We start from the raw sequence: 24,967 nt of genomic DNA on the forward strand, positions 1-24,967 counted from the left end.
CACAGTTGAGACTAGATAAAACCCACAAGTCTGAGGTGTGGGAAGGTTCAATTTCTTGGACTTCTTTACAAATAATGGTCTTAAAAAACATTCAGCACGTAGACAGTGTTCCCCAAAGCCTCCTTCACTTTCTTCTCAGCTTCTGCTCACCCAGATAGATAAACCCTAATTGATCTATGCTCTGAGAAAAAAAATTGTGCCTTTGCTTACAGGTCTTCTGCTGTATGGAGGAGGACAAGGTTCACAGCTGTGGGTTGTCAAGTACAGAGAGCAAAAAGAGAAGGCTCACTCAGCAGTCTGAGTATTTCCTCTGGCCTTGATCTCACTCTCCCTGGCCTTGCTTTCAAATATCCTTCAGACAGTCTCCCATCTGCTTCTTTGTACTTTTCTAGGGGAAGAGTCAGCTCTCCCACTGCTGATTTTGCATCTCAGATAGCAAAATTGCTGTCCCAGGCCACTGCTGGTGTTACACCCAACTGCAGGAGAAATCCTGAGGTTACCTCTCTGATTCATCAAGAGATGAATCAGACAGAAAAGGAATCTTCTAGTCCCAAATGGATTATTTTCAAAGCAAACAAGTAAATATACACAGGTGAAAGCTGAAAAATCTGCCATGGCTATATTTCCTGAGAAGAATCAGAAGCAAAAAGGCCTGTATGTGGAAAGATACCTTCTTATCAAACCAAGATCAAGAGGTTAAGTCTGTTCTTCTCCCTTTGGAGGAAAACCTGGTGTCCTGGATAAGTATCTATAGCTCCTAAATACTGGAATGCTCATCGAAGAAAGGATAAATAAAATATAATGTAATAAAAACAAGTCAGAATCACAGAAGCTCAAGGCTGGAAGAGACCTATAAGATCATCAAGTCCAGCCCAAGAACATGCCTAATAAGAACTGAAAGACAATACAGTACTTACATACATTACAGCTTAGGAAGGAAATGCAAAGCCCTGATCCGTCTGTTGTTCTCAAATAATCATAAAACTTCAAATAACCTAAAAAACTTCAACACTGCATGTCAACACTTAATTTAAAAGTACAGCTTCAGAAATCTAGAACTCTTGTGGCCCTATGTTAGAATAGCATAACTTTCAGTTTTATGCTGTGTGTTCTTAATGGGGGCTGCATACCAACTACATCAATACAGAAGAACGCAATAACAGCACAAAACTACACAGTATGAACATTAATTTTCATGTAGAACTAATATACTATCAGACCTCTAGAAACATTTTTCCAACACACAAGACATTCTTGTTTCTGTTTCCAGTAGCAATCTGGAAATTTCTAGCATTTATCTTTTAATGACTACAGGACTTAAAGAGAAGGATGGGGAGTATCTACCAGCCTGTTAAGGAGTCTGGTCTGAAGAGCACTTCAGCAGAAAGTAAGAACGCATATAATTGCAGTAAAAAAAAAAAAAAATTATAACCCTTCTAGACTCTCAGCAGAGGTTCTTAGGTTCAGCCACAGCGAAAGGGATTTTATAGCACTTGTCAACCAGAAAGCATGCATTTAATAATGAATAAACGAAGAAGATAAAGCTACAAGAACTCGGCAGCACAGAAGGTGAACCAGGCTCTGGTATTTCACAGCAAGTGTCAACAGAGGACTGTGCTCAGGCTGAAACAAATGGGCCCTGCAGAATCTCTACTAACCTTAAAATAAGAGTATAACATTGCAATCTTTGAAATTTACATGATCTATGTGTGATCTATTAGGCAATATATAATAAAGTAGCTCTTTACATCACAAACCCATTTAAAGCATCAACTTGTGCCACATTAAAGGCATTGGTACACATTCCTGGGAGGAGTGATTACTATGCACAAGTAAAAGCTCAACGTTCATTTTACGCATGAACTCTACCAACAGGAATGGAAAAACATCAATATTTCCATTTCAGATGCTTGAAAGCAACCTTATCACTCCATGGCACAGTGATAACTGCAAGCCACTATGAATCTTTACCTCCATGTAATGCTAAAATCAGCTCAGGACAGATTTTCCCTCACAGGGGGAATTTAAAAAAAAAAAATTAGAAAAGGAATATTTTTCTTACAGTGGCATCAACTAAATATAACAGCCAGAGGCTACTGTAACCCAGATACTAAATTTCCTCACATCAATGCATCAAAAATGCCCCAAGCATTAATCTAATGCCTCATCCAACTGGCCTGGCTCCATCACACACCAAAAGATCCACTTATCTTTGGACTGTGCAAGAAACACTGGACAGGGCAATCCAATTCACTCTTGCAAGTGTGCGGGGTCTAAAAGCCACCTGAGAGCGCTCTTAGACCACAAGAGATTACAGCAAAGAAACCAAAATCAGATTTTGGTCACATCTTAAGTAGATACAGTTCAACATAAGTGAACAGATGGATTATTCAGAAAGCCAAAAACATAACAGATTGGTGTTTAATAGATTTTCACCACTGAAGTTTAAATGACATGGCAAGACCAATTCCACCTGACCATGTATTTTTCTTTTTTCCCCTTAAGACAATGCCATCAGATTATCCAAAGGTCAATTATGAAAACAACTTTACTCCCCAACGGAGGGTCATCCAATATCCATGAACATAAAGTCAATTACCCAACTTACTCAGCATCTTTCAAGATACTAAGTGGCAAGAACCACACTGTACTAAACAACTCAACTTGGAAAAAATGCATCTGGACCCTAGATGTTTAAGGATTTTTTCAGCCTACTTTATTATATCAGATATTAAGCCAGAGACCCGAACCCAAAGTCTAATGTACAGCTTGAAACTGTTTGGTGGGACAGAGCAGCAATGTCTGTGCACTGTTTTAGATCTTTTCTGCAATCCTCTGTCCATTTGCTAAATTTCCCACAAGAATATTCCTACAGAAATAAACCCTATTCAAAAGGTGTGAAACCACAACACCTTTTCTTTCAAAGGTAACTACAATGGCATAAGAAAATAAATAAACATATGAAAATAACACCTTTTCCCAAAAGCTCTCAAATTACTTTACCAATAACTAATGCCCAGTGAGATCAGTGCAGTATTTTTGCTGGGTCCATGGAAAGTACACTTGAAAATAACACAAAAATACAAGAACAACTAAGGAAGCCTGCTTAATTCCTGCCAGGCTTCTGACAAGAGCCTCATGTCCCTGCCAGCTCTTCCCCTTTATGTTCCAGGAAAAGCTGCTATTACCACTTCAAAAACAGTGACGCATGGGAGGTGGAGAAAGTTATTCCTTTTCCTTTTGGTAGTTCTGTCACACTGTATATTCCCTTTTGTACAAGCGGAGGTTTTTCAGAAGTACTATCAATAAAGAAAAAAAAGAAAAAAAAAAAGGCGGTGAAGATGACATGGGAAAACATTTCTGAGGCTGGTCCTTCATAGAACATGTAAGGTAAAAAGGCTGGTGAGAGCAGGTAGTCTTTCTGTTAGGCTCCCTTTCTCTCAATTCTCCAATGCTCTGAGAGCAGTGAAACCAGTGAATCCCTTCCTCCCATCACATTCTGGAGCCCAGTAGCACCATGCAGATTCCTGTATTTGGCAAGAGAGAGGTCTAGCATTACAGAAGGAGCTGTGCAAGCAGAGACACCTCCTCCCCAGCACAGTCCAGCCTCTTCCAGCTCCCCTGCACAAATTACACAAGGAACAGCCACGTTGTGGACTTGAAACAGAGAGGCTACTGCACGGCAAAGCTTTCTCTGCAGCACATCTCAAAGCACACACATGAGGGCATTCCTCCTCCCAGGCACCACCCTGCCTTTGCTATGAGGCACAGAGAGCCAGCACCAGGCAGCTCTGGCTCCCAGGAAAGGCAGAGCAAAGTCGGTTCTCAGTGCTCTGTGTCAAGCACAATCCCATGACCCCTTCCACAGAAGGCTCATGGTGCTCCAAGCTGAAGGAAGAGGCACCATGGACATGGTAGGAATCACAACCCAGAGAGCAGTGGGAGACCGGGGCAGTTTAAGAGGTGAAAGGGGAGGCCCAGAAGCTGACCTGCCAATGTTTCCTTCAATTATAAGTATGTCCTTAAGGCCAGTCTTGATATCAAAGAACTGTCTGCAATGGTCTTTATGGTGAGAGGAAACATACTCCAAACAGAAAAGCAATATAACAAATATTCTACAATAAACAATGGAAGATAAAAATAGAAAAATAAGACAGAAAAAACATGGAAAAAATAAAATAGAAGAATAATGTATTTGGGGCAGACTTAAGCCCTCAGGCTGAACAAAAACCTACTAAAATTGCATTAAGGATACATTGTGATACACTAATACTGTATAAAAACCTGCAGAATTTTAATTTCACACAATTTCACGCACATATAAACAATAGCAGGACCATCTAATAACATAACAGGAAATACATTAAAAGGATTGCATCACACTGGAAATATCACATGAAATTAGGATTTTCAGGCTTTCTATTTTTGCCTAAATATTTTCAAAATATTTAACATGGAGGAATAGATTTCCAAGGCTTACAATAAGCATTTTCTTAGTTTCAGAAATCTTTCTCAGCTGGAAAGGGTGATAGTTTAACAATGAGAAGACAAAATAGCAATGTATTTTCAGTATCACCATTAAACCTGCAACGATCTATAATATTTCTAATCTGAATATGCAACTTGTAAGAGTTGAGAGCTGCACCTCTTAGCTTTTTTTAGTAGTACTCAGTGTAGGCAAAAAACCAAGCAATAGCTTAGATTAAAAAAAAAAAACCCCAAAAAAAAAAACCAAGACAAACAAAAAAAGAAAAACAAACCCAAAAAACCAAAATCCCTGCAGTATTAGGTCGCTCCTGAAGAATTTTCTTGGCATTTTGGTTAAAGACCGACCACACACTCTTCCACAGATAAGCAGATTTTCCAAACTTTAGCTGACATGCCTACATAGAACCTCAAGAAAACTAGCAGGCAGCTTCTCCTGCAGTTTAGCAACATGGTGTAGCTGAGCAAGTAAATGGTAGAAAACTAGCTTTGAAATCACATGTGAAGGAAATAGTACAGATTACATAAAATACAGTTAAATTCCATCAGCAGAGTCAAGTCTCATAGAGCATGTCTTCCCAAAGTAGACACAGAACTATAAAACTTGGGTAACAAAGCATTGTATTCACAGATGAAACCCTTTTAAAGCTATTTTACAATCTTTTACACTGCTCTGGCATCATCTGCATCAGCTAATTACATTTAAATTGCAGTGTTATGCTACAGTTCTTTACTTGTTTTCTTTTAACTTTCTCCCTTTTCTCAGCCCAACTGCTCCTGTACCTAGAGATGTGGAGAGAGCAATGCAAGTGGGTTGTGTCCATTGTACTGCCTCGCCTCCCCTCAGGACAAGCAGAATTTGCACAGCACTTTGAGATGCTAGCAGTTGGTTTGGGGTTTAATGATGAGTTTTTGCTTGTTTTGTTTTGCTTTTGGTTTGTTTTTGTTTGCCTTTTTTTTTTTTTTTGTTATGTTGGAGGTTTTTTTTTTTTTATCAAAGAGAGCTGCTTTGGGAAGGGTGGAAAGAACTTAAAGCCAAATTACAAAAAGAACATTGTAATGTCCAGCCTGAACCAAACTGCCACCATGACACAAATAACATAGACCTAGCATAGATTTTAATTAAATTCTACAAGGAAGCAGATAACCTGGCTAGCAAGACAAGATAAAAATGTATACAGAGTAAATTTATGGCAGCCTACAATACTTTTTAGCATAGCAGCATCATGTTCAGTCCATCATTCCTGTATTTGCAGGGATACTGAGGAATTTGGGGATATTTGTCTTATCTCTGCAAGGAAAGGGAACAGAAGTGGGGGAATATGAGCTGTTAGAAAAACAGACATACTACAGTGAAAAGGGGTAAACTAAAAAGCAAACTCCTGTCCTGACAGCAATCTGCATACAGGAAAGCTTCCAGGGACTTTTTGAAGCAGATGATATGGAAGGACAGTAAAAAGGAAGAGCATTAATATACCCATAGTGTATGCAACAACTGTACACAGAAAACATCAATGTGCTTTACCAAAAATGCAGGGATTTTAGCACCTTCTTGAGAAAAGAGAAAGGTCAAAGCCTGTGCTTTTCTGCCACTCGCAAAGTGCAGATGTGAAGAATAACAGTCAAGAAAGCTGCTTGTTACATTTAAAATTCATTTTTCATGCTATAACAATAAATGCATAATTTAGTTTACAGATTATTAATAAACTTATCAAGATGGCAGAAATTATTACTCAACAAAGCACCAGTACCTAACAAAGCTAATGTTTCTTCAAATATTAACTTGCAACATTGTAAATACCAGAAGTGGAGATTGCCATCTAAAGCCAGCTGCACTAAAAATCCCAACATCTGCTTTGACCTACCTCCACTGCTCCCTTCCTAAGGCTCCTCAGCTCCACATTGGAGTAGAGGCTCACATACATGGCCGTAAAAGGTATCATTCTTAAGCATCAGCCTCTAGTGTTTGTTAAGAGGTGAGCCTCTGAAAGGCTTTCCCCCCATCAATAGTTTTGTGTGAATAGTTTACTAGTGGTCTTCAAGGCAGAGAAGGAGAAGCCTTTTCAAAGGCTGACCCTGAACAAACACAGCAGTGCCCTGTCTCCCAATTCAGATTGAGGTCAACAGCCATTCACTTCCTCTAATCAAATCTGAGTAGAAGCTGCTCTGCAACAGCTATCTCACCCACCCTCTTGCTTTGCTCCCTGGCCCCAAGAAGTAGGTATCTGTAACTTCACTCAAATCCTCAACATTTCACGGAGTTCTACAAAAGCAGTGGTTTGACCAAGTCTTAGGTACAAGGGAATGACTGCAGTTCAAGTGATGTGTGCCTTAAGTGGCTACTCCATAAAGACATGCTTCTGGCAAGCATCTTCGAGGCACAAAGTGGAAATGGCTTTTTCCAAAGGACCTCACCTTCCTAAGCCCTGGCCAAGAGAGTGCTTCCAGACATCCCAAACAGACTGTCTACCCCACAGGCAGTATGCTGCTAACCACTGCTTCAGCTGTGGAAAGGGGGAAAAAATTAGTTATCAACTGATCTACAAAGCAGAGGAACAAGCACCACTTGAAAGTGCAAAGCAGAATGAAAACGTTAAGGGGAATATAGACCCAGCATCTCTTCTGTTTTCCATCTCCACATGCACACTTTGAGGCCCATCCTGCTGTCACACAGGCCTTCTACTCTATGCAGGGATACAAATGTCACTTGTCTGCCAAGGGGATAAGCTACACGACACCCACACTTGTTCTCACCTTACTGTAAATCTTCCATACCTTCTGGGTGATTTCTCATGGGCAACTCCTCACAGCACTAACTCCTTCATAGCACAGCCAACAAACTCCAACTCTCTCCTCACCCACTCTTTTGTAGCACTCATCTTCTTATTGGACACAGCTGTGGCCTGTTAAGGGCAGGCCTGTTCCTAATCTTTGGTGATTGGTACAGCTGCAACTCCTCAGGGGTGAGACTACCTTCTGCACTATTTTCTTATCCCTCCACATACACTTTCAGGTCCAGACCAGAATTCTTGTATTTACTTTTTTTATAAAGGTCACTTTGCAAGAAAGATCTAGAAATGTAACCTGTTCAAATAAGAGCTACTTCTCACTTGACAACAGTTTCTACCTGTGAACACTTTTCCAGTAGCCTCACAGGAACCACAAACCCTTTTAATTTGTATCAACATCAGCAATGTGACTCCTCCTCTGAACTCATAGCAGAAACTTGTTTTGTTGTGCTAGTGTTAAATTTCACATGCCACAGCTATTCAGATCTTATTCTGCACCGCCCCTAACTCCCTGAGCCAGGGTCTCTCTTCCCTTATCCAGGAGGCCAATTAATTTGGTTAAATCTGTTCCAGGAGTGTAGGGTTATAAGAATCTGGCTCTTATAATTATATTTGGCATCCTAACAGTTTGTCATCTGAAATAATCAAATTAGGGAAGCTATCACTAAGACATCACTCATGAGTTGACACAGAGTAGATGTTTCAGAAACGGGGAGAGATGAGACAGGACCAAGGGCAGAAATCAGCCTGAGGACTCAGGTAGCTATACAGAGCACCACTAGCAGCAGCCAAATTATAAAGGATAATTTTATATCCTGGGCCTGTAATTACTTTACACAGTAAAGTAATTACCACCACCATGAGGAAAAAAAAAAACCCTCTAGGTGAGCTAAAGTAAGTATTTTAATAATCAAACAAATCAGTGGCATTCACCAATTTTTCCACCACAAGAACGGTTGAAGAGTGGGTCTCTGAGCAATGAGAAGCATTTTTCACACTATACTAGCTTTTCACTTAGGAGCCCTTGCAGCCATTCTCAAGTTCACTGTGTCCTCCTTCACACAACTTATACCAAAGTAAACCACATTCTCTGCATGAGAAGTCTTCTCTTAAAGTAAGTCAGGCAGATGAAGCTGTAAGAGGAAAAAAGGCAAAAAAAAGAAGCCCCACACACATATATGTCTACCAAATAACACATTCTGTTTCCAAGTCCTGTCTTTCTTGGGCAAAAAAGCCACCAATGGCAAAGAGTGAGTGAGACAAATTGACACCAATGCTCATTTTCTCTTTTTTTGTTTTCAGCTTTAGAGAAATTGTATGTAATAATCAGTCTTCTGCCTCTTTTTTGCACAGATTTCAGTGATAAGCCTTTACTGAAAGCAAAGATTTATTTCATAAATAATGGTGGCAAGGAGTCAGGCCCTCTCAAAGCAAAAGCACATTAGCAAACCACTTTGGTACATTATATATTCAGCAAGAGAAGTAGAAAGAGCATGGCAGTTTAAAAAGGAAATGCTTTCTAATTGGGCTACAAAAAAATCGACAGGAGGAAAGATTCCATGATCAGTTCAGAGCCACAGTGGATTCCTGCCTCCCACCACTTTTTTTACCCCTACAACTGTTAGAGCTGTGCACAGAAAACCAGAACATGCTGAGTGAGATCATGTCCACATTTCCTCCCTCCAGAACACTGCAGATGCACGTGTAAATGCAAAGTACATGAGCCAGGACAACAGCAGGTGCTTTAAGGGCACTGAAAAAGGAGTCCCTTTTTCTTTCCTTTCCCAGCCTGTACCAGTTATCCAGAGCTAAAGAAAAGGAGAACAAGCTGCATTTCTGTCCTCCCAAAGCATGGAAAGAACACACTATACTCAAGGTGCAAGAAATCATCCTTAATTTCTACACTTGCATGTACTACCAGCAATTCATTGAACCACTGAATCATGGAACCATAGAACAGTTTGGGTTGGAAGAGACCTTAAAGGACCTCTTGTTTCAACCCCCTGCAAGGAGCAGGGACACCTTCTACCAGACCAGGTTGCCCAAAGCCTCATCCAGCCTGACCTTGAACACATGCAGGGATGGGGCATCCACAACTTCTCCAGGCAACCTGTTCCAGTGCCTCACCACCCTCATCATAAAAAATTTCTTCCTTACATCTAGTCTAAACTAACCCTCTTTTAGTTCAAAACCATTCCCCCTTTTCCTAACGCAACAGGTTCTGTTAAAAAACTTGACTTTGTTTTTCTTATAAGCCCACTTTAAGTACTGGAAGGCTGCAGTAGACTCTCCCTGGAGCCTTTTCTTCTCCAGGCTGAAAAACCCCCAATTCTCTTAGTCTCTCTTCATAAGAGAGGTACTCCACTCCTCTGATCATCTTCATGGTACTCCCACCAGTTAAAAGTAACCTTATGGATCCATGTATAGCAGAAATGTAAATTTCAATGAAACTTGCACATGTATATTTTTCTAACATGTTTCCTATTTTGGAAACATATGCAACTGCATGACTGAATTAATAATTCTATTTCCTGTACTACTCTTCTTATTTCAGTTTTTTGTAGCAATCTTACAGGCCACAGTTCAGTTGCTTTCTAAGACACACCTTTAAATGCATTAAGATACATTTTCACATCTAAGTATTTTTTGATAACCCTACCTCACTTCACTTAGATTTCCTGACATGAGGGATGTACCAACACCTACCTCCTTTCATCTTCATAAAGACACACTTAAGATAGATGTCATAACAGTCAATATTCTGGGCAGAGAAGAGGAAACACCATTATTTTTAAAGAATGTCCCTATTTAACATCATTATCACACACCAGCTGTCATGATATAACGTGTGAGATTGCACACATTTTATGTAAAACCAACCTTAGACAACCCTGTGAGCTTCATGCTCTTAGTGGTTTAAAAGAAGTGCATATTTTTTAAGGCAGGAAGTGAAATTCATCTCTATTCAAACTGAATATCATGGATGGATCAAGACAGACAAAAGATGAGCAATGGAAAACAAGCACCAGAGCTTTTAATCCCAACATAGTTTTGGCAGAGCAAAATAACTACTGCCTCCATCCAGAGACTGCCATCCTGATAGCTGAACAGGCACAGGAGCTCAGGCTTTTCTCTGTTGCTTCACAAGAGTCAGCCACATTGTTCAAGCATGGTTCAGAAGCCACATGGAGAGCACACAAAATGGCCATAATTGCTCCTTTGAAAGTAAACACAGATAGATTTTATTTTTTCAATAGAATTCCAATCTTTATAAGAGAGTCTTTAGAAGCAGAACGTGAAATCTCAGACCATGTGCACAGAAAAAATATAAACTTCTTTGACAGAAGTCAATTCAGTTTTTTGTTTTAAAAGCCCATGGAAACATATGTCCCAGAAAAAGTGACAAGGACATATGAATTGCTCCCAGTGAATTTACGTTGGGAATACAGTAAATTTTAGGGAGAGCCACCTGCCAAAGCAACTGTCTCAGTTTCAGAAGTAACACTGTGATATTTTAACAAAGAGAATGTAAATGACTGAGGGCAGAAGCATAACAGAGACTCCTCAATGGGATTTCCTAATAAAGTGCTTTTGGTCACTACATGGTATCACACTATTCTATAGCCTTAAGATTAGGAAAACAACAGCAACAAAAAAAAAAATCAAAATAAACCCAGCAACAAAGCAAAGAAGCCTGACCAAATATATAGACAACAAGGTCACTATGCAGTATCTCCTTATCTTTTATGTCTAAAATAGTACTACTTTGGAAAGGAAAACTAATCTCAAAGGCAACTAGAGCTGGAATATTCTCTTTTTCTAATAGCAAAGACAAAAAATAAGATGAATCCTGAATTCCAACCTTTCATGAACCACTCTTAAAAACATCAATATTTCATAAGGAGTTGAGTTGGTCACATTTATTGCACATATTGACTTTAGCTCACATTTTAACTTCTCAAAGTTTGCTGCTAATTACAAAAATCTGAGAGAAAGAAAAGGCAGAAGGAAATAATCAGCAAAATTATATACAGATACCTCAGCTATTTTGAGGGGGGTGGGGGAAGCAGCACCACAAACACCAAAAGTAAGAAGAAGCCCAGTCCCTAAAAGCATTTGTTTGCATGTGATAACCTGATAATCACTGAGGCCTCTGGATTAAAAAAAAAAAGGAAAAAAAAAAGAGGAAGAAGAAAATACTGAAGTATCTCAGACGCCAACAGGGATTCTGCCTGATCCCTTATGGTGGCAAAAGGTGGAGGCCTCAGAAGACAGAGTAGGTGTAAAATTTCTCTTCTTTTTCTGGCTGTCTCCCCCCACTCCCCTCTTATCACAACTGAGACCTCTCCATACCCATCAGCTTAAGCTGAAACTGGAGAGAAGGTCAGAAGTTATCAGTGTGAGGAGAAACATCACAGGCACTCAGCATGATGCCTTCAACCTCGTCCTCATAAAAAAACAGGTTTGAAAAAAACAATCACACAAAACCAAAGCAATCCTCTGCTGCTTAGAAAAGAGTGACATCCCTATTTATTTTAACCCAATCAAAATACTGTGATGAGCATCCCATTGAAGCAAAATACAGCTGGGTCCACTCCTGCAGGAGTACTCTGCCTCTGGCTGAGGGCCACCTGGAGCCACCTGCTCAAGGGCTCTGCCACAGCTGGGCTGCCTGCAGCCGACACAGCGCAGGTATGTGACCCCAAAGGTAGGAACAAGCTTTGACCAGGGCTCCCCACCTTGCTTCAGAGCTCTGGCACTCAGCTCTGGCCTGAGAGCACCACAGCTACACCTGCACTCAGTCGCTTTCCCAGCTGAGGCCACCCCACTGAGCCAGCTGTGGGTCACTGCAGTGCTGTCACCACTGGAGCTCAGCTGCCACCCCAGTCCTGCTGAGTGTCTCCCTGGCCCACAGTAGGACTGTGCCCCACTGGGGAGCCCCCACAATGTCTGTTCTGCTCACCCTGTGGGGCAGCTTGGCACCTTTCAAGGCCTCCCATATGCCTGTATGTTTCCTCACTTTCCCCAATGCAGCTTGGCTCTGCCAGAGTACCCAGATGGGACTGGGGTTTAGCCTTAATCACTTGAGGACTGATTTTTCTGCCTGTTCAAGCTGGTTATTGCCTTTTCAGGGCTGGATACCCGTTTGCTGCCCAAACACATGAGATTTGGTGCCAGCAGACCAGAGGCAGCTCAGCAGCTCATGATGTTTACTGTTTTGCATCATTATGACTAACTGAAAAACTAAATAACTGCAGATTGAGATTACTGAGGCAGCAAACTCCTTGTACAGACTGAAAAAAATCTGGTTTATATCAAAATTCCTAGACATAATTTCCCAACTCTGGCACCTAAATCTGGGATCCCAAAGCATCTTAAGGCAAGCATGGTGTTGTCATTATATTGCAAGAGCTCCATTATCATTACATTGCAAAGGTTCCATATTACTAGAGTTTCATACCTCCTTGATGTATCTTGTAGGCAGCTCCTCTAGGCACTGATTCTTATCCTCACAGCAGCCAACTGACTCCAGTTCCCACCAATCCACTCTTTTATAACACTCTTCTTATTGGCTACAGGTGTGGCCTGTTAACATCAGGCCTGCTCCTAATCTTTAGTAATTAACCCAGCTGCAACTCTTTAGGGGATAAGATTACATTCTATACCACCTTCACTTACCCATACTGTATTCCCCTACAGCATGGTCTTTATCCTCCAACTTCACCAGTTTAATACTGGGATCCTACTGCAAGCAACACCAGGGGCTTTGCACTGTTTTTTCTGTTGTCTCAGATTCTAATTTCCATCTTAATTATCAGAGGAACTTCCTATAACAGAGTGATTTAAGCAGATGGTTACATTCATATTCTAGTAGTCTGTACCTTGAATACACTGTGAACAACAGGGCCAGCAGTCAAGTGTTTTTATAGTTACCTGCCAAGTGCAGTCATTTTTAAATAAGCTCCCTTGCTCAAAGTGATTTTGCTGAATTTCCCCAGGAAGAAAGGATCATTTAATTAAAACACAGATTTGGGTGTCAGGGCTCAGTGCCAGCTTCTGTGATCAACCTCCTCTAAAGCCATGAGCACATTTCACAACAGCTCTGGGGTTACCTTGATGAGGGCAACTAGTATTTTCTCCCTATTAAGTGCTAGACCCAAAGCATGGCACCTAATTTGCTTAAAAACACCCAACAACTAAGGAAATTGAACCCAAAATCTCAAAACAATCCATTTGCCACATGTGCACTCAAGAGACAGTACTCAGAAGATTAATGTTTCAAAACCAAGCTCTCAGGAGTTAGGAGTGCTGGCATGAAGGTTGCCCATGCAATCACATTTGAGCCCACTGGTGCGTTCACTTAAGGATACAGTCTTTAATTACTGAGCTGCTTTTGCTGCCAGCATTTCATTCAGCCTTGCATTTGACAGGCTCACCCAAGGCACAGCAACTTGGTTTTACCTGCTCTGGTCAGAACGTGGCCATACGCATTATTTACTGAAAACCTTTCAGTTCCAGCTCAGAGTACAAAATTGCTTAGTTTTCCAGGAAGATTTCCTGTAGTGTTTAGTACTAAGCAGTCACTTCTGAAGTAAGGTTATTTATTTTCAGTGTCACTGTTTCAATGAGAGAAGGGTGTATGTCCTCTACTACACAGGTGAGAAGTGAGACTGTGCTGACACAGTAAGGCCAAAAAGTCTCCATTAATTTGAGGTACCAAACTTAAAGTGTTTCTGGTGTAATTTTTTTCAGAGCATTCTATGTTTCATGGAACTTTGCATCCCCAAAGTGAACCACAGTCTCTACAGGCCTTTGCCACAGCAGACAACATTCAGCACCTCTGCAAGAAAGAAAAATAAACTCCCCAAAACTACAAAAACAACACAAAAACCCAAACAAACAAAAAACCAAACCAAACGACCCGATATAAAGATTTACACACTCAGAGAAACCTTGTAAAAAAAGCATCTTTAGTGATTTGCAGCTTCACAAAAGGCAGTTTCCTTCCACAGCAAAGGAAAACACAAAATCCAATTCCAGCAATCAATATAATCAATTTCTCTATGAATAAAAACTTTTTCCCCCACCAATATAAATCCCCTGCATTTCTGCATCAAAGAACAAGTGGTTATAGCAGACAACATCCAGTAAATCATTCCCCTGCAACACTTATCTTGTGCACTGAAACCTACATGTATGTACATAAGTAGAGCTCACTAAATCGTGAACCTCTGAAATGTTCTCTCCCTTTCAGTACCTCCTCAGTCATGGAAGGTGACAGTCCCCCACCTGAGAGCTCAGGAGATTAAAGAGAGAAAAAACACCCAAGGCACATTTAGGCATTTTACTGCCAAGTAGGACATCCCTCAGAAACCTCACTGATGATTCAAAGCTTGACATTCTCTTGATCCCATCAGTTCAGAACAGTATTTCAGTATTTCCACAATATATTTCACTATTGATAATAGTTTTGATTCCATATAAGTCCAAAAGCCAATCAAGTGTAACTACTTCAGTGAAACCTGTCATCCTTCCCTATAAACATGGCTTTCAAATAAATAGAGACAATCAATCACCATTCACATATTCAATCTATTTCCAGTACAGAAACTGTAAATCAAGGAACTACATATAACATGGGTAGATATTAAACAGAAAATATTTCAAGTTTCTTTAAGTAGTGGCTCTCACAGAAAAGTGAGCCATTATTTACAGTCGTAATGCCCAAGGATAGCAACTTGTACTTTAGGAAGGTAATTCAGAAGTGATTAAAAATTTGTGGTTTTGAAAGACAAAATAGCACATTTCCATGGAGAATATACCTAATATCTGTGATAACAGCTTTGTTAACAAAACTTTCAAATATGAAACAGCATGAACACAAGACACCAAATTTCAAATATCTTGCAAAATATTATGGCAGCACTGTACTTAATTGTGCTTTTTACTCTAAGAGTTCTCCTGATATAAATGTATCAAAAGAACAAGGAAATACAGTCACATGTCTTTTTGTGTGTTCAAGATAGTATGCAAATGTAGCAGCTCATTACCACAGCTTTCTTCCTATCAAGAGAGACCAGCAAAACTATTCTTGAGAAAACAGGAAAGCATACTTAAGTGAGATTAATTTGACACTTTCCTCCATTACAGTTTTAAGAACAATTTACAATCCCACACATTAAGCATTTATTTTAAAATGCAGATGTAAGACTTAACATGTTGAGAATACCAAAAAACACAAACAGCCATTTGAGTTCAAAAAGCCCAACAGTTTTACTGTTGCTCTTCACTGCATAACAGCTTCAGATTCTCAAAATTAATTCTACACACTTCATTTTGCATTTCTTGGCCACTTAAAACTCTTATGGGTATAAACAGGAAACCTAACCAGCAAAGGCAGCAGAATATTTTAGAACAGGTTCCAATAGTAGTTTGCTTTATCATCAGTCCACAACACAATATCCAAAATTCTGAAAAATAATTCAGTGATAAACAAGTGTGTGTACACATGCACAGCTGCACACCAACCCTATGCAGGCTATCATGAAAGCAAGAAAAAGTAAGAAAATAAATCACATGGACATCTTATGGCACACAGAAAGTTCAAAGAATACTTCCAGAGGAGATTTAATGCATTCTGAAAAGATACTGGCTTTTCCTCTGCATTTGTAATCTGAGTCATTCTATTGTACTTACCAATATTTTGTTATCCACTTTATCTCCCTTGGTTTCCAGCTTTACTTTCTTCTTGACAGAAATTTTGATTTTCCTCCCAATAACATCCCTGACACTTTCTGAAACAAAAGAAAATATCTTCATTAAATACCTTCAGTGTCAACACAAGAAGGAAACAGATGCCACTGTTGAGTTTACAGAAAGACTCAGAGCTATGTTGTCCAACTGCTTGCACTCATGGAAGTCTCATGCACATGCACCAGTACTAAACACAACCTAACACAAGTACTATTTTCTAAGTATGCCATCTACACAATAATTTGTGTCTACTATGATAGCATTATTGATGTCATATGCCTGGATTCTAAACACAATTTGGTATTTTTTTCCCAGCACTACTTACATATCAAAAGCATTCCCAAGACAAGCCACAGCACTGCTTAGCTCCATTCTGGGAAAATAAAGCAAATTCCTCACTGCTATTATTTGTACCTGAAAAGCTTACGAAAGCAAATTAGCTTCTTGCACTGCACAAATTTCCACCTCTTGTTAATATCAAGGAGGCTAAATGGGTCAGGCAATGGAAGAGCAACTGTTCACACATTTTGCACTCTGTGCATTGAAGTAGCGAAGCAAACCAAGCAGACTTCCAGATAGTAACACCTGGCAGCTATGCAGAGGAGGCAGCTTTGGTCTTGGTCCAAATCCCAGCAACAACGTAGCCACTCCATGGTGCCAGCACCAAAGCTACCTTAGCTGCCATAACGCTTTAATATGTACACGCACACACATGATTACACAGTCTCTGCCAATTATGACACGAACCAGCTTTTCCCCTGAACATTTGCACCCTGGCCTGAAGGGAACAGACACACAGGGAACTGTGTCTAGAAAGCTTATACAACTACTGACACTGATGTAATTGAGAGATAAACAGAGGAGTTCATCTAGAAGAGCCAATTTGGCACCTTCCGTAAGTTTCACTCCCCAGCCCCCACTGAAAGAGAATGAGAAAGAAGTCTTTTAAACACATTAACCTATTTCCAGCCCAACAACAGGCATCTGTAAAAGGAAAGTCTCCACCCTGACACATACACTTTGCCCTCGGGCACGCTTAAGTTTAAAAGCAAAAATGAAAGATAATAGGCTATTCCTGAGGCTTTTAATTATAGTGCTCTGTATAGCGCTTTCTGCACAATTTTCATTCGGTAGTCAGAAGACGTTAGCACAAACAACACACCATTTATTAAGCCTGGATGTTTAACCCAGGCCACTGTGTTCTGCCTGCGGGGCAGAAGGATGTGCAAGTCAGAAACGTGGCCGGTCAGAGAGACTCTTCACCCGAAAGAGCTCTTTCTGCAGAATCGGCGTGTTTTCCCCAGGAATTTTAATTTCGCTATGAGGACACAAAAGCTCCTCGGTAGCAGCGGCCGGCCCAGAGGAGCCTGTCCCAAGGCTGGCAGCCCCGGTGGCAGGCAGCCAGCGCGGCCGGCTCCCGGAGCAACGGCCTGGGCCGGGGCCAGGCTGCGAGATCCCGGGGCAGCCAGGTGAGCGGAACCCGGGGGAAAGTCCAGCCCGATGAGAACTGCCCTCCCAAGGCTTCCTCTCCCATGGGTAATGCCCAATTCCGGTCTTTCTGCCCCTGCTCGGGAACCCAGAAGCGAGCTGACCATAGAGTCTATTTAATCGAGTCCTGTCTCCTTGCAGGTGGTCTTGCGGCTTCTCTGCCACTTTACCTCCATGTGCAGCCTGTGCTTTTTGGTTTCTCCTCTCCCACAAACAGCTCCAAGTGCCTGCATCTAGCAGGGGACTTCCTCCTGACACACCTGCATGTAGAGGTGCACTTCCCTTTGCTGTTCCATGGGTCCTACACAGCAGAAATGGGAATGACTGCAAGCCCTCAGCTCCAGCACTCTTACTCCAACAAGCCATAGGGAGAGAAGGGGCCTGGGACCCCAGACTGCACAAAGCATCATCAGGATGCCAGCTCCTCACAAGACTCTATCTGCCCAAAAGGGTTAAAAGCACTACTTCAAAGAGCTAAGATAGTGATTTCATAGATACTCTGCATGGAACTGAAGACAATTCCCTCCATTGGGAATTCCCTGACATTGGGTGGACTCACAAAATAAATTTTCAGACTGAGAGATGGAAATATAACATTAAGGTTCACTTTTCTCATGCTGGAGGCTTCAGACATCCACACCTGGGAGGAGTGGATCCAGGCAAGCCAGCAGTAAGAGAGGGTTTCTTTGAAGACTATGACCTACGAGACCTGACAAAGGTCACACGGGAAGTGAGTAACAGAACAAAAACTGCAACTCAAACACTCCTATCCCCAGTTTAATCTCCACACTCCAATCACTCTGCATTAAAGCACATCCTTTCATCCTGCTCTCAAAACATGGTTATTACAAAGAGCCTATTTAGAGGTTAAATTTTAACATGTGGACACCAAAATACTGCTAGAAATTAAACCAATCTACATGAACAGATCCCCACACCTCAGAATAGCCCTTGACAAATCAAGCTGAGTGAGTGCAGGGCACCATGGCTGAGGGGTAATTCTTAAGATGGTTCAAAGCCACAGAGGAGGCTGTGAAGATGCTCACCTTATTCTTCCCTGTAGTATGCAGCACACCTCACCTACAACACTAGACTGCAGACCCATGGTGAGTAAGAAATACTGTGTATTAGCACTTAAACATGCCTGGCCACTTTAAAATAGGAAAACTGCATGGTTTTAACCATAGCTACTCCTAGAACTCTTCCCATCTCATCATTTCTTAGCAGCAAGCTATAGACTACGGCCTCTCTGTAAACCACATGGTTTGGAGACCAAGAGGACTGCAAAATAGAGCTATTTTGACTCTACAGAAAAATATCTGCAGCAGCTGCAAATGCCCACCCAGACTTTACCAGTATTTGATAAATGCTAAAACCACTTGCTGAGGAAACTGAAGGAAATGGAACAATGTAAATTACCTAAGTAAGGTTTGAAGGATTGTATTCAACGCCGCGTATACCTTGCTGCCTGACAAATTTCTGTTTCCATCTGTCCTTAAGACAACACTTTAAATCATTACAATGCCGGTGAGATCTCTAGATAGCTCTTCAACAGGCAAAACCAAAGGAAATTCGGCCTGAACAAGGTAGCTGAGGGCCTGGAGCATCAGACCGGTTATCCCCAAATGACACTGGTTACACACACGCCGCCTGTGTAACGATCCATTTATTGGAAGCTCCCCAAAAGAGGTGACAGCATTTTCAGGGTCCTCGCCATCACCTGTGACTGAGTTCCTAAGCGTAAACCACGCAGGATGGAGGCTCGTGTGCACGGGGCCATAAAACTTTAATTACAAATACCCTCCACTCCCTCCTACATCCAGAGGAAAACGAGACTTAAACTAGGCAAAACCCGGGAGGATAAATAAAACAGCACCGAGCGGAGCCGCAGCCCGTGCCGCCAGGCTGAGGCGCACCGAGGACGTGCCCCGGGCGGGCGGCGGTGCGGGGGGCCGGGGCAGCTTCCCAGCGCGTCTCCGCCAGCGCGGGCAGCCTGCCGGCACCCCGGACACACCGCTCCGGGGGGACACACACCGTGCCCCCCGCGGCCCCCGGGCTCAGTCCCTGCCCGCGGCCGCCTCCCCTGCCCGCCGCAGCCCCGCACCCCCGCCCGCCCATTGCCCACACGCAGCAACGCGGCCTCGCCGCCCCCCGCGGCTCTTTCGAGTCCCTCCAGCCCCGAGCGGAGCCCCCGGGCTCCCTGACCAGCCCCCGCGGCGCTTCCCCGGCTCCACAGACCCAGCCCCGGATTCCCCCCAGCCCCATCTCCGGCAGCGCTGCATCCCGCGCACGGCGGCCTCCAAACTTGCCCCCGCAGCCTCTTCGCCCGGGACCCCGCAGCCATGCCCCGTCCCTTACCGATCAACTCTTTGGGGACGTCGGAGCTTTCCTCGGCCATGGCGGCGGCGCTGCCCGGCGCCCGGGGGTGCCCGGCGGCGGGGCTGCTTCAGCGGCGCGCCGTCCCTGCGCCGGGCGAGGCGGGCATGCACCCAGCGGGCGGGGGAGGAGGAGGAGGGCCGGCCGTGCGCCTCGCTGCGGAGCGCGGGTGTGTGCGCGGCTGCGAGCGCGGGCGGAGGGAAGGGGCTTCTCCCGCCCCCGCGGAGCCCGCTCCCCCCGCGCTACATGCCGCCCCCGGCCAGGAGGGGCATTTCCCGGGAGGGATGGAGGGTCCGCAGGCGGCCGTCAGGCGCGGCGCTGCGGGCTCACGGCGGCCCCCGCGCCGGCTCCCCCGTTCCCGCCTGCGCGCCGCCCGGCTCCCCCGCCCGGCACCGGCGGGAGGCGGCGGCTGCCCCCGCCCCGGGAGGGCCCCGGCCCGGCCCCCGAACCGCGCGGGAGCCGCCCGCTCGCCCGCGCCCACCGAGCACCCGGCGACAGAGCGGGGAGGCGGCGGCGGCCGGGAGCATCGCCCTTAGGAAGCCATCGCGGCGAGGGAGGAGGAGGAGGGCAGTGGGCTCGGGGATTTAGCGCGGCGGCGACGCCGGCCCCTCCTTCGGCCGATGCCGCCGGTCGGCGCTGCGGCGGGGGCCATCTGCCGGCGGCCGCGGCGCTGCACCGGCCCCGCCGCCGGGGCACCACCTGAGGCGGCCGCAGCGCCGGCCCTCCCCAGCAGACCGTGCCGTCCGCAGCTGCACCCTCAGCCTTTGCCCCGCAGGAATTATCCTCTGGGTTCATTAGAACGGGTTTGAGGTACGAGGGGGGTGGTTGTCATCGTCAGGTCAGTCCTGGCTTCCCTTGGGAAAGGGATTGCCCAGTTCCTTTCCAGAAACGCTGGGTCACTTCGAGACCTGGAAGAGGCTAACCTTTGGTCCAGAACTCATCTGCCTCTCCCTGGCTCCGTCACCTCATCTCCATGGGGACGGCGGCTGCCTCGGCACCTGTTGTGAGATAGCGCCATGGCTGGGGACGGCTTAGCAAACTCCTTGTGCAGGGAGCCTCGGTGCTGCTGAGCCTGTGCTACATTGAAGGGATACATGCCTCCTTTCTCAGGACCAAATTAAAATCCACAAGTTGCAGCATTTTGCTTGTTGCACTTTGCCATCGAGGGTTTTTGTCATGCGGTAATAGCCACATTATAGAAACACAGCACGTGAGCTGCCTAATTGCACTCATAAATATAAGCACAGAAAGATGCTTATTGGATGAGAGCAAAGGAAGAGGCTCGGCAGCCCTGGAAATCCTGTGGCTTGCTTCTGGTAGCGATGCCTGGTTTCAGTGAAGGATCATTTTCACTGCAGCAGGACCGTGATTGGTCACCCTCCATCCTAAAGGGGTGGATTACTGCATAAACCTCATATTTCAAGCACTCTACAAGTGTGTGGTGGATCTGGGAGATCAAAGTCATTTATGTCTCGTTAAAAAATCTGAAATGCTTTCAGTGAGAGCAACAATGTGAGTCCAGTAAGAGTTATATTGCTGGTATAGTACTACGCTGCTGCACTCCTGTGTGTCACGGACTACTGTATACCATGGCCTTCACAAGAAACATGACCACTTTGAAATTGGTGTCACTTACCAAATAAATGTATCATGTTTTTTCTTGACACTAACCAGATCTCTAAATTGTCAGGGGTGATTTTACCACCACAGATACCATTACTACTGAGATGGATACGATTTGCAGTCTTTACAGTTTGCTGTTTACATGTATAGAATAAACGTATCCTTTAAAGAAAATAAATGAAAAATGAATGCATTAGTAAAAGAATAAAGTAAGCTTTTGACATACAGCAATGTCAACCAATCTTATCTGGATATGAATATATATCTCTCAATAAAATGCACTGTACTCCTTCTCTCCTCTGCTCTCTTTTCCTTGCTGTAGCTGCATCCTTTTAATCCATTTATGATGGACATAGAATACCTGCTGACCTCTTCCTTCCTTTTCTGCCAATTTTTCCTCAGGGCTGAGCAGAAAACTGCATTTCTTGCTCACTGGATACACATATTCTTACTTCCACCAATGAACCTGGCCTGGGTTCTTTGTCCTGGCAAGAAGCAAAAAAAAAAAAAAAAAAAAAAAAATTGCAAATTTCATATCTTTTCTAAGACCAAGGAGGGAAAAGTTAGACCATTAAGTCTGCATAAGAAAGGCCATAAAATTTCATATAGTTACTTATGTATTGAATCTAATTCTCTATCAGCTTCTAGAAAGACAACTTTTATTTCATCTCTATTTACCTGCTCTACAAAAAATATAAATTTTTGGATCTATGACCTCTTAAGCATGACAGTTTCCCATGTTATTACCCCACTGTCTTGCTTCTGACACAGTATTTGAAGCATGAATCTTGCCTCTTTGGCTGCTGCCAGACATCCACACGCCTCTTACCTGCAAAAATAATGAGCTCCTTCTATGCCTGCCTGTAGCATTCAGCTGGAATACTGCTACCACCTCCTCCACCCCAGTTTCCTACCATGAGATGACACATATGGTGAGTCCAGGTTGTGTAAAGAAAAAAAGAAAAGAAGAATGAATGATGGCAGCAAGGCAGGGCTTTTTGTAGGGGGACAGAATATAAGAAAATAAAGATAGTGTAGAAAGTAATCTTACCCCTAAGGAGTTGCAGCTGGGCCAATTATCAAAGATTAGGAACAGGCCTGACTTTAACAGGCCACAGCTGTAACCAGTGAGAAGAAGAGGGCTATAAAAGAGTGGGGTGGCTGGTTGTGATGGGAGCTTGCTGGTTGCTTTGTTAAGAAGAATGCTCTTGAGAAACACCAAGAAGGTATGAAACTTTTATGCTAGGAGACAACAGTGTGGAACTTTTGCAGTAGGAGGACAACAGGTGTTTTTGGGTTTGGTTTTTTTTTTTTTTTTTTGTTTTTTGGTTTGTTTTTTTTTTTGTGTGTGTGTGTATTTTTTAATTAGCAGCACTGCAGGTCAATGAAGTAGCACTACTGCCAAGGCTACTGTAAAATTCCTGCTTTAGTGCTTAGGAGACTGGACCTGGTTTGAGGTAGGGAAGGTGCAAACTAAACTCAGGCAGATTAGTGCTTCCAAGACTAGGTTCAAACAGCAAAGTGCATGGTTTACCATTCCTTGTTCCCTAGTCAGGAGGTAGAGCATGATTGCCTAGGCAGGTTGCTGCTCCTGCTCCTCCAGCTACAGTAATGCCTGGGTATTGACACTATCACAGTGTAAGTCTGGCCTGTCAATACAAGGATGTTTCTAATCCCAGGGGTCCATGTCCTAGTGCAGAGAGGCCTGGACCACCATTGCAGAGATCCCAAACAATTAACTCCCAGAGTCTCCAGAGACTCTTCTCTGCAGTTTACAGGCAAAGCCTCACCATGGAGAGTTTGCTGGCTTTGTAGGAAGGTGTGATTTTCATCCTTTTCCATTGACCCTTACTCTCCCTAGTCAGTTCAGCAGGGATGCAGGTGTCACTGGCATCTTTCCCAGTGGCAGGGATGCTTGAAGAAGTTCAGCCCCTATGGCAAGTTATCTGAAACCACTTGTGATGACTTTACCACTTTCCATGTTGTGCCAGTGTGAGAAATTGTTTTACTGTCTCATAACCTGAATTAGTGAAAGGGGGTAGAAAGGGGATTTGTGTCATTTCAGTAAACTGAATTGTGTTTTATTCCTCCTTGCCTACCAATAGAAGCACCTTGGCACAGCTGAGGAGGTGCCCAGTTTAAACTACAACAACAGAGGCAGCTGCAGATGGGTTTCCTGTCTGATCTCAGTGGCATTCCCCCCAACTCTCAGGAGCAATCTGTGCCCTGGCTGTTCCCAAGCAGTCCTGGCTATGTTTGCAGGACCTCATAACCTCACTTTAGGGGCACTGATGCAAATGATCACAAGGTAGGTGCCCTAGTTAGGATTGCACCCCAGCAAAATCATAGAACGATCAGGGTAGGAAGAGACCTTTAAGATCATCAAGTCCACCTGTCAGTCCAGCACTACCACTGAAACCACATCACCCAGCACCAGATCCAGACGCTTCTTAAGCACCTCCAGGGATGGTGACTCCACCATCCCTGGCTAGCCTATTCTGAAGTCTGACCATCTTAACAATGAAAATTTTGTTCTAATCTCTAATTTGAATTGCTCCTGTCTCAGCTTAAGACCATTTCCTTTAGTACTCTCACTGTAGGCACAGCAGAAGAGATCAGCTCCCACCTCAACACAATCTCCTTTCAGGTAGCTGGAGCAGTGCAATAGCACTGCAATGTTTTACATCACACATGCAGCAGGTGCATGGAGATGGAAAGAGACTACATGATCTTCTGCTAGAACAGGAGATCTTTGAAGTAATTTTAAAAGTCTTTCAGAGGATAACTGATTTGTCTGCCAAAAGAATGGGATGTGTGTGGTTTTGTTGAAGATACTTTTTCTCTAAAGGCTGCTCAAGTTGTTGTAGCTCCTGACATGACAGAAATGCTGACAAGAGTAGTGGGCTGTATTGTGTGTGGGTTAGATGGCTGCAGGGGATGTTGCAGCATTCAGAGCTTGTGTTTAACTGACAGTAACAGAGCGGGGAGGGAGGCACTAAGAGCTTCAGACGACATTGATCAGCAAGACATTGACACAGAAAAGGCTGTGGAGGGGAAATGTCTTTAAAACTGCAGCCTTTATGCATCAGATTAACCATTAATTGAACAAAGTAACTTTTGATGGACTTTTGACTCCACCTCTTGCAGGTCTATATTATCATGGAACCTTACACGCTGTACTGACATACAGGATAACAAATTCCTGCTTCCCTGTGTGTCTGCTGCCCTTGTCCTCCTTCTCAGCCTAAATCCTGTCATCTCCTGCAGATAAGGCAGGTGTCAATATGAGTTGTTGCCAAGCCGTGTACACTGTCATAAGGCAGGGTATTTATAGTCTCAAGTGTTGCATGTCCTCCCTGGCAGCTTCTCTGGCCCTTGTATAATGGCTTCAGCACTGAAGAATTTAATTTTTTTTTCCTGAGAAGCAGTAGAATGATAGTATCAACATCAGG

The 24,967-nt window shown here is 43.6% G+C and overlaps 1 protein-coding gene across 6 annotated transcripts in view; it reads right to left on the reverse strand.

Annotated features, from left to right (window-relative positions):
• The window catches only part of CARMIL1 (capping protein regulator and myosin 1 linker 1), a 188,959-nt gene extending 168,978 nt beyond the window's left edge, over positions 1-19,981 (reverse strand). For all 6 annotated transcript variants that reach the window (XM_058022148.1, XM_058022131.1, XM_058022110.1 and 3 more), the window contains exons 1-2: positions 19,875-19,981; positions 15,972-16,069 (exon numbers count right to left, since the gene is read on the reverse strand). In XM_058022148.1, the coding sequence (XP_057878131.1) occupies positions 15,972-16,069; positions 19,875-19,914 (138 nt within the window). In that variant the 5' untranslated portion in view covers positions 19,915-19,981. The remainder of the gene's footprint in view (positions 1-15,971; positions 16,070-19,874) is intronic.
• Between the last annotated feature and the right edge of the window lie 4,986 nt (positions 19,982-24,967).

Source organism: Melospiza georgiana, chromosome 1, assembly GCF_028018845.1.
Source record: "Melospiza georgiana isolate bMelGeo1 chromosome 1, bMelGeo1.pri, whole genome shotgun sequence".
Lineage (NCBI taxonomy): Eukaryota > Metazoa > Chordata > Aves > Passeriformes > Passerellidae > Melospiza > Melospiza georgiana.